The 13,000-nt window shown below is 42.4% G+C and overlaps 2 protein-coding genes across 7 annotated transcripts in view; both read right to left on the bottom strand.

Annotated features, from left to right (window-relative positions):
* Nucleotides 1-5: 5 nt before the first annotated feature.
* The window catches only part of Zdhhc8 (zinc finger DHHC-type containing 8), a 32,306-nt gene continuing 19,311 nt past the window's right edge, over nucleotides 6-13,000 (bottom strand). For 2 of the 6 annotated variants that reach the window (XM_070219079.1, XM_070219078.1), the window contains exons 7-11: nucleotides 12,607-12,856; nucleotides 9,059-9,306; nucleotides 7,774-8,025; nucleotides 3,423-3,655; nucleotides 6-3,361 (exon numbers count right to left, since the gene is read on the bottom strand). In XM_070219079.1, coding sequence (XP_070075180.1) covers nucleotides 2,334-3,361; nucleotides 3,423-3,655; nucleotides 7,774-8,025; nucleotides 9,059-9,306; nucleotides 12,607-12,856 — 2,011 coding nt within the window. In that variant the 3' untranslated portion in view covers nucleotides 6-2,333. Of the gene's footprint in view, nucleotides 3,362-3,422; nucleotides 3,656-6,158; nucleotides 6,693-7,773; nucleotides 8,026-9,058; nucleotides 9,307-12,537; nucleotides 12,857-13,000 lie in introns of those variants that run through there. The other 4 variants (XM_044396194.2, XM_070219077.1, XR_011419778.1 and 1 more) reach the window with 3 other exon arrangements.
* On the bottom strand, nucleotides 4,352-5,683 carry LOC108054714 (uncharacterized). The gene has a single exon (XM_017137777.3). The coding sequence runs from the start codon at nucleotides 5,435-5,437 to the stop codon at nucleotides 4,457-4,459; it is 981 nt and encodes a 326-aa protein (XP_016993266.2). The 5' UTR covers nucleotides 5,438-5,683; the 3' UTR covers nucleotides 4,352-4,456.

Consider the following 13,000-nt stretch of genomic DNA (forward strand, 5'->3'; position numbering starts at 1 on the left):
ATCGATTTCATGATGCATTTTTATTTGTATTGTTTATTAATTGCCTTGCTGTTTATGCTTGCTATTTGATTACTTGTCATATAATTTACAAATTACATAAGTATTCAATACAAAAAAAAAAACAATTTAGAACTCGAGGATTTCTCTGGCAGGGATTGCTCTCATTCTGGCGGGGGTTACGGGGAATACAAAAAATAAACAATTCGTGGTTTTACATTAATTAAATTTGGTATAAAAATCTAAAACAATTTCTTCCGTTTTTTGTTTTTGTTTTTGTTTTTTTTTTTTTTTGTTTTACTTTTCTCGTTACATTTTACATTACACTCGATTTTTGTTTTGTTTTTTCTTCTTTTCTCGTTTTTTTGTTGTTTGTATATGCATTTCTGTATTCATATTAAATATTGTTGCAAATTCATGAATTAATGTGTTAGCAAAAAACGCTTAAATATACGTGTGTATAATATATACTCTTGATCCGTAATATAAGGCGTGCGAAATACGTGGCTAGGGCAGCATGATTTTCACCGACATCTCTACAACTGGAAGTTAATATTCGACAATTGGAAATTCTAATAAATATGGATAAAAAAAAAAAGATCGCAATGCCTGTGGAAGAAATCGAATGCAGGGGCGAAAATCGCTGGCCCAGAAACTCATGTCGCACACCTCATTGCATAGTCTATACAAGTTTTGATCCTTGCAAATTCTCATGATCTATGGGGCAGGGAAGAGGGTCGGATTCGGGATTGATCGCCTTATACATGTATAATTCTCTCTCTCTCTCTGTCTCTTTCGTTCTCGATCGATCGCATGAGTGTCGTGTATATAGCCAACTTTCTTACTATCGCTAGAAATTGCCATTTGCATTTTGAATTAAAAAAAAAAAAGAAAACCAAACTGAAACTTGAATTGATCTAAGAACACACACACTTGGGGATCGGTATAAAAGCTAAGTTCACTTAAAAACATAACAACAAAGTTGGAGCCCATTTGGGCAAGCAGGCGTACGTAGTCGGTAGTCTCGAACCGAAGAATTCTCATGCGTTATTACACTTATGTACAGGAAAATCAAAACTGATTAGATTTGAATTGGACGACATTCAAGTTACACGGAGTTAGGGCTCTCTTACGAATTCTAAGTAAATGAGGGCGGGGAAAGGAAATAAATCTCTACTGGGAGTCAGAGACAGTGCGTTTCGGGGTGATTTGTGTGAAGGTGAAAATGCCATTTGCTGCTAATCATTGTCCTGAGTAAGAAAGTAAGTGCGTTAAACTAATAGAATGACTTTGAATGAAACCTTAGGTGGCTGAATAGACAAGGGCCACGAAACGCACTGTCCCAACCTTTCGCTTCACTGGACTGAGAAATTAAGGGAGTTAAGGGGAGGGAGGTAGTTCTTACAAAACGGGTTTCTATTTACAGGCCTTGGTTTATAGATTAGACATACGACACTTCCCGTCCAGATCCCTCTATATTATCTCTGAATTCCAAGCACAAATCGGCTACTCCTCCTCCGAATCCCTTCAACTTCTTCACCTATTTACACAAATGACAAAGTTCTCTGCACCTGGGCCCTGACGTAGCGTATCCTATATACATTATATGGCATAAATAGGTGTATAAATTTATAAAGACTAATGTTAAACACACACATGCACAGACGTACAGACGTACAGACGTAGACAGGCACACATACACAAACACGTACAAATTTTGGCGATTTCTTCAAGTTGATTGCAAAAGGTTTCCATATATGTGTGTGTACTATATGTATAATAGATTTAGCAGATTTAACGCACTGTATTTTTCCACTCGTGTTCTCGTTTTCAATTTATCTCATATTCTCTTTATCTCCATCTCTCCATTTCGATCATGTTTATAAAAAGCATTAAAAGTATAAATAATCTTCCAAGGTGCATTAAAAAAATAATCATAAAAACAATGCATACAAATTACATAATAAAATTACTTAAGCTTTAGAAGTAGCTACAACAGCAGTGCAACTTATATACACACACATCTGGTGTAAATAGTTCTTTACATGCTCGTTCAAATCATTGGTTAAAAAAATTAAAAAACAGGCTAGTTTTCCTCCCTAAAAGAAGGTTGAAAACTTTCGTTTGTTCTGATTCTGGTTGTGGATCTGCTGCTGCTGCTGCTGCTGGTGATGATGATGATGATGGCTATGGGTTCCTATTCCATTGCTTATCGGTTTCAGGGGCAGCACAGGAACGCAGGCATAGGCAGCCGGCTCCAGTGGAGCAGCAACTGGAGGAGCCACTGGAGCTGCTTGACTGGCGGGTGGCATCAGGAGCACGGGCACCACCACGGGTTATACGGAGATCTCGTAGTTCATGTCGTAGATGCTGGCCCTGTCCGGAGTTCCCGAATTGGAGGCGTTGTTGCCTTGCAGCAGGTTACCCTGCTGCTGATTGTTTCCCACCACCGATCCGCTGCCGGGTATTCCTCCGTTCTGCTGCTGCTGCTGCTGCTCCATCGACTGCATCTCCATCGAGTCCGTCATCTCCAGCGCCCGCACAAAGCTCATGGGTCGAGTGGGCGTCTGCTTTCGCTTGATTTGCGGCGAGGGCTGCGTCTGCAGGTTGCCTCCGCCCGTATTTCCCAGCGGATTGGGTGGAAACACGGCTACTCCGCCGCGCAGAGCCGGCTGATAGCTGCTGGTTGGGTTGCTACCCGTCACGCTGGCCAGGCTGCCGCTGCTGCCGGCTGCTCCTGCCGCTCCAACCGCCGCTCCGCCGCCTCCGTAGCGCACTATGTAGCTCTGCTGGCCAGCTCCGGACACCTGCGGCATGGTGGTGGGACTCGTCGGATTGGAGCGATGATATGAGGCTGCTGCTGCCGCCGCCGCTGCCGCCTGTTGCTGCTGCTGCTGCTGCTGGATGGCATAGTCCTGGAGTCGCGAGTGCGTCATTATCAGCGGATGGGCTCCTCCGCCCGCCTGCATGTACTGGGCATGCGGCATCACGCCGGCGGAGGCTCCGCTGCTGGACAGAGTGCCCGCACTGCTGCCGATTCCGCTGCTAACCACCTGCTGCTGCTGCTGCTGACCGACGGCACTGGTGAATCCCGGCGACGTGTCCTTCCACATGTAAACGCCTCGCTGCGGACTGCCGGCCAGCTCTCTTATGTTATCCACCGTGTTGTTGGAACGCGCGTAGGACAGCTCGTTGCCTCCACCGCCTCCTCCTCCCCCGCCGGCTCCCTGGCGCACCAGTTCGCCCTCGGAGAGGAAGCGCCGCTGCGGACTGCCGCCGTAGGCCGCCTGCGCCAGAGCGGCGTGCTGCGGATGAGCAGCATGGATTCCGGCGGCCACTGCTGCCTGCTGCTGCTGCTGAAGAGCTGTGGATGAGGAAAGGATTGATTAGTATCGGTTAAAAATTGATCTGAGATCACTACTCACCCTGCTGCTGCTGCTGGTGCTGCATGAGCACGCGCTGCTGCTGGAGGAGCAGCTGCTGCTGCTGCTGCTGGATGCTCGGCGCCTGCGGATGCTGCGGCGGCAGGCCGCTGGTGTACTCGTAGTAGGCCGCCGCTGCTGCCGCCGCCTGCTGCTGCTGCTGCTGCGCCACCGCCTGGGCGTTCAGACCAATAAAATCGGGGCGTCTCGGCTGAGTGGGCGTGCCCGGGTTAGATCTGTTTAAGGTTACACAGGAATTAGTCAGCGATTAGATTAGATTTAGTTATCCAGCCAAGCAATCGTAGTAGTAAAGCATGCCGAGAGAGAGCGAGCTCAAAAGCTGCTGCAGCGGTTAGAACTTAACGGCTCGGTTAACTGACGGTTAGAAAAACAATGGCGATCGATGAGCGAGAGACAGAGATATATAGTGGATATAGTGGGTGTTCTGATCTGATCCGATCGGATGGAAGTGAGGTTTAAGATCGTTTAGTCACAGAAAAGGACCGTTAGCGACACACAAAAATTCTTAACCGGAGGTTAACTCAATAAGGCATTTAAAGTCAATGAGATTAGTGTTAAATGCAGCTTATTAAATATCTATATTGCTCTTGTATCCTAAACATTTAACAATCACATGTGGGAAGAATAAAAAATCTTAGAGACTTTAACCGGGGGTTAAAAATCTACCACTCACAGGAAAATCAATTAGTTCTGTTTGCAGTATTCTTTTTTTTTCATATTAAATAATAAGCCACCAAGACAAAATGATTGGCCAGACTGAAACAAATCGACACACAAAAATGCATAACCGGAGGTTAACTCAATAAGGCATTTAAAATCCATGAGTTTAGTAATAAATGCAGCTTATTAAATATTTATATTGTTCTTGTACCCTAAACATTTTAAAATCACATCTAATAAGAATAAAAAAATTGTTTAGACTTTAACCGGGGGTTAAATATTTTTTTATTAATTAATAAGCCACCAATGATTATCCAGACTTTCCATAGGAATCCTTTGGGGAATAGAGAGCGGCTTTATCGAATCGCTTGCTTCTGGCGTCCCCGCACCGCACCTCCTCCTCCTCCTCCTCCTCTGTTACCGGCCAATCCCAGGGTGATGGTGCCCAGCAGACCACTGTTCGCCACCCGCTGGACAAACACAACCACTGTGCGCGGCACATCGGATCGCACCACCTGGACCACCAGGTGCAGCATGTTGACCACGCAGTAGAGCAGTCCACAGAGGAGGATCAGCGGGGCCAGCACCAGCTTGGTCTGCACCGAATAGCGGCTGGTATCCTCCATATCGAAGAACTCCCAGAGATTCGCGTTGCCGAGGAAGCGTTTCCTTAGGCCCACGGCCTGATTCTTCAGCCAGCTGAAGTACCAGCACAGCAGAAAGAGGGCATGCGAGGCCACGCAGCCGAGCACCAAACCGGCTAGCGTTATGTAGTCCATCTTGGAGGAGGAGGTGGCGGCCACTTCACCCTCGACCAGGCCGCTTCCGTAGGCCTTCAGCAGGGATTGGGCCAATAGCCAGCTCTGCTGGGAGGTCAGGCCACTGCCACTGGGATTCTGGGGAGGATTGGGGACCTCCAGCTCCTTGCGACGCTGCTTCTTCTCACGCCGCCGCCGCTGGGATTGCTCCTCCTCCTCCTTCTCCTTCTCTAGTTTCTCCCTGGGAAAGTCCAGCTCACTTCTCCTGGGCATCCGAACGCCTCCGTTCATCAGCAGCGCCCTGTCGCCCTGGCTCACCCGTTTGGGGAGGACTCCTTTTGGGAGCTGTCCATCTCCGCCAGCTGACCCGCTCTCCTGGGAGCCACCACCTCCTCCTCCACCCGCCCTGAGCCGCGAGAGCTGCGGAGGCGGCGGCGGCGGCGGCAGTGGTGGCAACCCACTCATCTCGTACCGCAGCCCATTGAAGCTGAACTGCCGGCGGGAGCGCAACTGCGGTGCGGTGGCCACCGAAATAGGCAGCGTTTTGTCCAGCAGATGCAGGGATTGCTTTCTGCTCATGGTGGCTTGTAATTTTTCGTTGGCACTGGGAATTTTCAAAGGGCTCTTGTGGTTTCTCTTGATTTAATTCCTCTGCTATAATTATCACTTTGTGTTTGGAACGTCGAGGAACAAAAATGGAGCCGAGTGCCGAAAGAGAAGACAAAGGTATACAAGAATTTTTCTGGATTTTGCTCCGATTTCGAGAGATCGATTCTGAGTTCCGTCTTGGGTGTACAATACCTTGTGAATGTGGACGCTTTTCTACAATTTTTACCCCGATCACTTTGATCTCCCAGGATTCCAAAATATTAACTTAAATAGTTTAGATATTCTGCCCAAGGTAATATCAGTCACGATAATATTATATTATTTTATGTTATACATTTAAATATTTATAAAATATTAGAAAGAGAATGCTAATGTTAACCACACGTTAACCTCATGTTAAGTTCAAACCAGAGAAGAAATCCCTCATTAATTCGAAATGGCAGCGATATTATAATCAAAAACCACAGAGATGAGAGAATGTCGAGGAATGGCAAAAAATGGTCAAATGGGCGAGGAAAACCTGGACCGCGGGTTAAATGCGAATATGAGGGGGTGAGAGAGGGTTAAAGGCGGACGCAAAACAAAAACGGCAACCAAAATGAACGGAAACGGAAACGAAAACGTAAGAATGAAAGCGAAACGGAACGGAACGAAACGAAACGAAAGGAGAAAGAAAGAAAGTAAAACTCACCTCGCGCGGCAGAAAGAAAGTAGAAGGTGCTTAGTAGAAGGTCTACGGATAGCGGTTTTTGGATTCGGTTCGGTTCGGTTTTCGGTTTGCAGAGTGGTTCGCGAGTGGTTCAAGTGGTTGCCAGTGGATCAGTGGTTCAGTGGATCAGTGGTTCGGGTGAAGGTTGAAAAAAGAGCGAAGAACGAAGAGCGAGCGGAAGAAAGAAACGACGAGGACGACAACGAAGACGGGTGTTTATTTCTTATGTGCGAAACGGAACGGTTCGGTTTTCGGTTCAGTTTTCGGTTCCCCTCTGCATTTCGATATCATTTGCTCCTCTTTCGGGCTTAACTTACACATTGCTTTACTTAGTTCGTATTTTTTTGGTTATTTATTCTTCACTTTGCATAATCTTATAAGGTATTCGTATTATTTATGTTTTTGTTTCTTGGGTTCTCTCTGTTGTTTCTTGTTGGACTTCATTGTTTTGGTTTTTTTTTTCTTTCGTTAAGCTAAGCCTAGGAATTAGTACTGTTCTCAGAATTTGAGTATTGACTACACATCGACCGAATCAATTGATGTCACACACACAAAAAAAAATGGGAAAAGAAAAGTGGGAAAAAATAATTAATTAGTTTATAAGATGGGAGATAAGGGAGCCGACGAGAGCGAAATGAGTGGTAGGACAACCAAATGGATGAGGGGTACGCAAAGGTGCAACTAAATAGTAGGGGGTGTACAAAGAAGCGGGGTCGTTGACCCACAGGGCATCTCTTTCATTTTCGCGCTACATATCTATCCCGTTTCTTTCTACTTATCGAGAGAGGTGGGTGCGAAAGGAAGAGCGATAAGGGGGAGTTCCTCTGTTATAATCCCCAGGATATATGTACTTTTTTTAGATTTCATCTTAAATATAGTACGAGTCCTCTTCAGATTCTCACGCCTACGCGAAAATTACGCAAGGCGGCGAAGGAGCAACGCAAATAAACAAACAATCTAACGGCAAAGCTAAAGCCAAAGGTGTGGGCTCATCGAAAGCAACACAACTACACAAGCACTGGCACACATACACGGAAATCCCTTAACCCCTTGAGATCCATAAATTTATAATGGGTACTTTTAAAGATTTACATGACATTGGGTTCTTAAAACTTGTACAATTATTTTTTATGACAAGTAAACCAATATATTTAATAATGATGTATATAAAAACTAAAGATTATAAAGCAATTATAATCGTATATTATGTGAATATAAAATAGAACAGGGAATAAAATTAAACAAATATTTAATACTTAATAAAAAAAATATTCTTGAATCTCAGAATCTGATATTTATAAAAACTAAAGATTATAGGGCAATTATAATCGTATCTTATAAAATATGAATAGAAAAATAAAAATAAAGTTTAAAAAATATTTAATGCTAAATAAATACAAAATGTTCTTGAATCTCAGGACCAACTAAATAGCCAGTTGTTCGAAGAGGGTTAAGCTATACAAGCAGCGACAATAACAACAACAACAACAGCGAGGGGCGGGACAAGTGGGTGGTAAGAACCGTGGGTTTTTTGGTTCTGGAGACCGTGAAAACATATGGCGGAAAATAGAAAATCGAAGCCGAAAGGCGCACTCACCTTCGCACTGGACTCGCCATCACGAGGGGCGTGGCCACGCCCAGCGGCTTGATCCGCTGCTGCATTGTGGGCGTGGCCGTGGTCGTCGCGCTGCGTTGATTTTGTGCTGCCACCGCCGCCGCCGCCGCTGCCGCCGCCAGTGCCTGTTGTTGCTGCTGCTGCGTTCCGTTGACGCCGACGGCGACGCCATAGCCCACGGGATGGTCCGGCGATAGGGCGTCGCTCGTGTAGCCCCGCTGCGGATCCAGACCCCTGGGGAGATAGCAATCACAATGGGAATGGTCAAAATCTTGCCGCCACACTTGTTGCAACTTTAAAAATCTAGGAATTTCTAGGCATCGGGGGGAAAGGCTAACTAAAATCCCAGGAGTAATAAAAATAGCCTACGGTCATAACCCATTTATCAGAACTCTAGGGAGAGTTTCATAACAACATATATAATGTTAAATATACAAAAAATAATCTAAAATTATAATCAGTTATTATCAAGAACCTATTTACAACTATAAACAAAATATTATTGTAATTCCTATAGAATTAATTATTACAGTATTTATTACTGAATACTTAAGATGAACTTCAATTATAAAAAAAAAGTAATTCTGTACAACGAGTCGTATACGCGATTTTTTAAATTTCTTAGGGATTTTAATCAGTTATTATCAAGAAATTATTTAAAACTAAACAAACAACAATTATAATTGTTCGTCTTATAGAATTAATTATTGCAGTTTTTAGTACTAAATACTAAAGTTGTACTTATAAAAAAATTAAGTCGTATACGCGATTTTTAAAATTTCTTAGGGATTCAAAGTGAAATAAAAGTTCTCTAGTTCTCTGCCTCAGACACTCTATAATTAAGAAATCGATTATATTTATAGTTTAACCCACTTAGTACTACAAGTGATATATTTAGAGCACCTTCTTATAGGGCCATCAATTAACTTTCGGTCTGCATAATGTATGGGCAAAAGTTCCCGGAAATCGGGGTAAATTATCTAGTGCGTGTGCCATCCAATCGCCTTTAATGGCATAGGGATAGGGCTAGGGATACACTAATAAAAAAATAGTTTTAGAAACGAAACTATTGTTATATGAATTCTACACTATTAAGTGGAAAATTTGCATCAATAAGATGAGGTTTAAATTGAAACTTTCGGTATAAAAATTAATACTTCTGAGTATAGAATTTGTATTATATGTTTATACCTAATCTAGTATATTTTTAATACAATGCTTAGAGAGTTAACACTTTTTTCTTTGGGTGTATGGCTAATTAACTCACCTGGGCCTCGCGTGCGGACTGTGACGCGGATGGTAGAGACGCATGTGGCGCGGTGAGTCCCCTCCGCCGCCTCCTCCTCCGCCGCCCGTGGAAACGCTGCCGTTCAGGCCGCCGCCATCGCTCACCTGCGGCAGGTAGAAGCTGCTGGAGTTGTGCCGCTGCAGCGGAGGCGTGGGCTCGCAATCCTGACTCTGGGAGGCGGGCGGCGGCTCCAGATCCGTGTCCGAGCACTCCCGTCCAGGCGAAAGCTACGGTAGCGAAAGGGGAACATTAGTCATCCATGGACACTCGACTCGCGAACACAGGCGAAAAAAGAGAGATGAGATCGACACAGACTTAGGCCTACATTTAGTTGCGATCATTTCCAAAAATAACAAAGATAAAAAACACAAGGATGGAGGGTAGAGAGAAAAACTGGACGGGTTCAAGTTTCATTTTCACACATTTTAATGGGTTTCGATAAGGAAATTTAAGAAAACTTGACGAATTTTTGGATTTCAACACGCAATAATAATAAAGATTTAATAAAATCTCACAACAAAGTGTGTTCTTTAGATAATAATTATTTTTACTGATAAAATCGAATTTAATTTAAGTGATCTGAAATCACATTAAATCCGAAATAGTATAACAAATCCTGTGAAAATGAAAACCGTAACAGAAAACGACAGAAATGAAAAGAAATGAACACAAAATAAGGAAACTGAGGGGGTTTTTTTTTGGGTGGGGGAAGGAGGATAGTGGTCAGTGGGGTGAAGTGGAGTGGGTGGGGTGGCTCCTCCTTCTAGCCCCTCGCCCCCAGCTAATTAATTGTAGTTTGAGTTTAAGGCATACGGTGTCCTGTAAAGTGGAAAGCATTACTTTCCGCAATGTAATTAACTTCAGAATTCAAAGTGGGCAAGAAATAGTGTGGAAAAGTCAGAGAGGAAAACTCGAAAAAGCACTGCGTAATTTCTAAAACAATAAGTGAAACGGAAAATTCGATTAACTGTGAAAACCTCGAAGCAGTTGAAAATTACTGAAGTTTTCCAATTCGTTGTAGTCCAATATTAAAAAAAAAATCAAATTTATTTTAGAAAAAAGTACTCATAAAATATTTCCCAATAATTTGTAATCTTTCGAATTAGTTGGAGTGACAGACAGGTAGAGAGAGGACAGATAAAGATGCAATAAAGAGTGGAAAGTAGGGGGAGAAGTACTAAATTTTGACAAGGAAACGAGAAAATAAATTATAATGGGCAATAAATTAAAATCAATGATTCTCAGGGGCAAGTCAAGGTTAAGGTCAATCAATAAAGAATCCATAAAATAAGAATTAAATTTTTGAGTTTTAATTTGTTTTTTGTTTCTTTTTTTTTAAATATCTTTTACCTTTCTCGGTGCTTGCAGTAAGTGTAGTTTTTGGTTTTGTTTTCTTTTTTTTTTAGATCTTTTGCTGGTTTATTTGGAGATGCGACCAATTCTTTTCGATATAAGTATGTATGCTATATACTTCTATATATATATACTGATATAACGACAGCGCTGGGCGGCATATACAAACGATATATACGCAGTAACGGAAACGGAAGGGGTTAAGGTGCCCAGCAAAGTGAGAGCGAGTCAACAAAATGGTAATTGTAAAATAGTAAAATAGGGGGAAATGCAGCGCAACTAATAGCGGGATATTCAGCAACTTAAAAAACGCCAACTCAACAGATTCAATTTCAAATTCATGCATGCAAAGGGGTTTTTTTCGGGGGGTGCGAAGATAATTTCAGGAAATAACTAGAAATCAGGATAATGAAAGTGGGAAAAGACAGCGAAAACACCGCTCCGGTTGCTCCGAAGTTTCTGATTTTAAATTGAAAATTATTAATCCTTCCACTTTTCTCAGCTGATTGCACTGGCGAAACTTAATCGGCAGCAAAGTGTTTTTTAATTGGTTTTGCTAAAAGTTTATGTTTATATTTTATTTTGATTTCGTTTAAGTTTTCTCAGGAAGATTTGAGATTTTCATTTTACTCAGTTATTAAGAAAATAATCGTTTTTGCTTTAAAATTTATAGTATCATTTTTACAGACGGACGGAGTTCTATTATAATTGGTTTTATTTAAGAAGACATTTAACGAACTGCGGTAGTTTTATTTACTTGAAATATTAAAAACAGGATTCTGTGTTATATTTAGAAAGTAAACTAAAATAAATACAATTAAAATTAAGGAAAAGATGGAAAAAGTCTTAAAATTGTTTACATTTATTTCAGAATTTATAGGCACACAGATACATATATACATTTTCGCCTACGGAGCCTTCACTGTATTTTTCATGAGATGTCAAGGACAGTGGAAAGCAATTACAATGGAGGGGGTGTCAACAAAGGGGGAGGGGGTGGTGGGGAGGTGGAAAAGTTTTGAGTGGGTGAGCGTTGCTTTCTCTAAATGGGTAAATGGGTGTGCATCATTTGGTTTGCTTGTCCTTCAATTAAACGGGCGTGGCACTAACTAACTAACTAACATCCCCTTTCCTTTTCCCTTCCTCTTTTTTTTTGCCAGGAAAAGCGGAAAAATAATAATAGTAAATGCAGCAGAAGAAGAAGAAGTGGAAGCGGCAGCCAAAAAGTTTTTGCAGTGCAGAGGAAAAGCGGTTTGGGAAAGTGGAGAATGGAAAATGAGATTGAAGGATGTGTTGTGTTGTGGAGCAGCAGCTGGGAAAAGCGGAAAAACTTTTATTCGCCCACGCAGAGAACGAGTAAAAACAACAACAACGAGAACAACAACACAATGATACTTCAGAGATTTCTCCGATATATATGTAAAGCTCTCTACAGGAATATATATATATATACGAGTGATATATATGTTTATATTTATATCGATTTTGTAGTTAATTAGTCAAAGCATTAAGCGGGTGAAGGGACCTTTCGGGGGGCGGGGGGCTGGGGGTTATTGGGGGATTACAGCAAATGATAAATCATACGAAATACGAAATGAGCAAAGGAAAAATAATGCAGTAGAAACAGAGATACAAAAGTAGAAACCAAAGAGCAAGAGGTCAAGAAAATCAAATGGAAATTGTTTACATTGAAGCGAGATGGGAAATGAAAACAAAATCAAAAACATAAACATAAACAAACAACTGTTAACGGTTACAATTACAGTTAAGTAAACACAAATTACGATTACAACAACATTAACTAAGCCAAACAACAACAACAACAACAGGTGGCCTCAGCAATCGCTCAAGAGAATAATTAAGAACCCTTTTATAGGGAATTTCAAATACTTGTAATTTTAGAAATATTTGTTTTTAATTAAGTAAATAAAGTTTTTAATTTTAAAAAAATGGATAGAGAGAGAGATTACTTTGGCACACCATTTATAGGGATATTAGTTACAATAGATATAGGATACATAGATATATTTAATAGGAATCTGAGTTTCGCATAGCAACTGCTTCGCTTTTCTCGGTGATATTGCTAAATCTTGTTGTTTACCCACCTTACTGTAAAGCGTTGTGCTGCCCGACCGTTGATTATAACCATTGCCCTCGGCCATATAAGTCTTTACCTGAATTCCGCGCTTCTCGCGACTCGCGTCGTAGAAGGAGCGTGGTGAGTACTGCACCGCAGTGCCGCGCATACCGCCCCCGCCTCCCCCGCCGCCCGCTCCTCCGCCGCCGGCGGCCGCGGCGGTCCCATTGCCGCCTGCCCCGCCCCCGGCGCCCGTCTGCTGGCCGCTCCGGTCGTTGCAAATGGTGCTGATCGCCTGGTTCTGCACCTGCGATCGCCGCGAGGCGTACTTCTTCGGGTTCAGCAAGCTGTGGAGATAGTTTGGGATTAGTAGAGTCCTAAAATATTATATTAACTTTATAATAGTTCTATATTTGCATCTACTTTTAGAAATAAAACATGTTCTTTAATTGTTGGAATATAAAAACTAACCTTTAAAAGCTCTTAAAGTC

The sequence above is a fragment of the Drosophila takahashii genome, chromosome X (genome assembly GCF_030179915.1).
Source record: "Drosophila takahashii strain IR98-3 E-12201 chromosome X, DtakHiC1v2, whole genome shotgun sequence".
Taxonomy (NCBI): domain Eukaryota; kingdom Metazoa; phylum Arthropoda; class Insecta; order Diptera; family Drosophilidae; genus Drosophila; species Drosophila takahashii.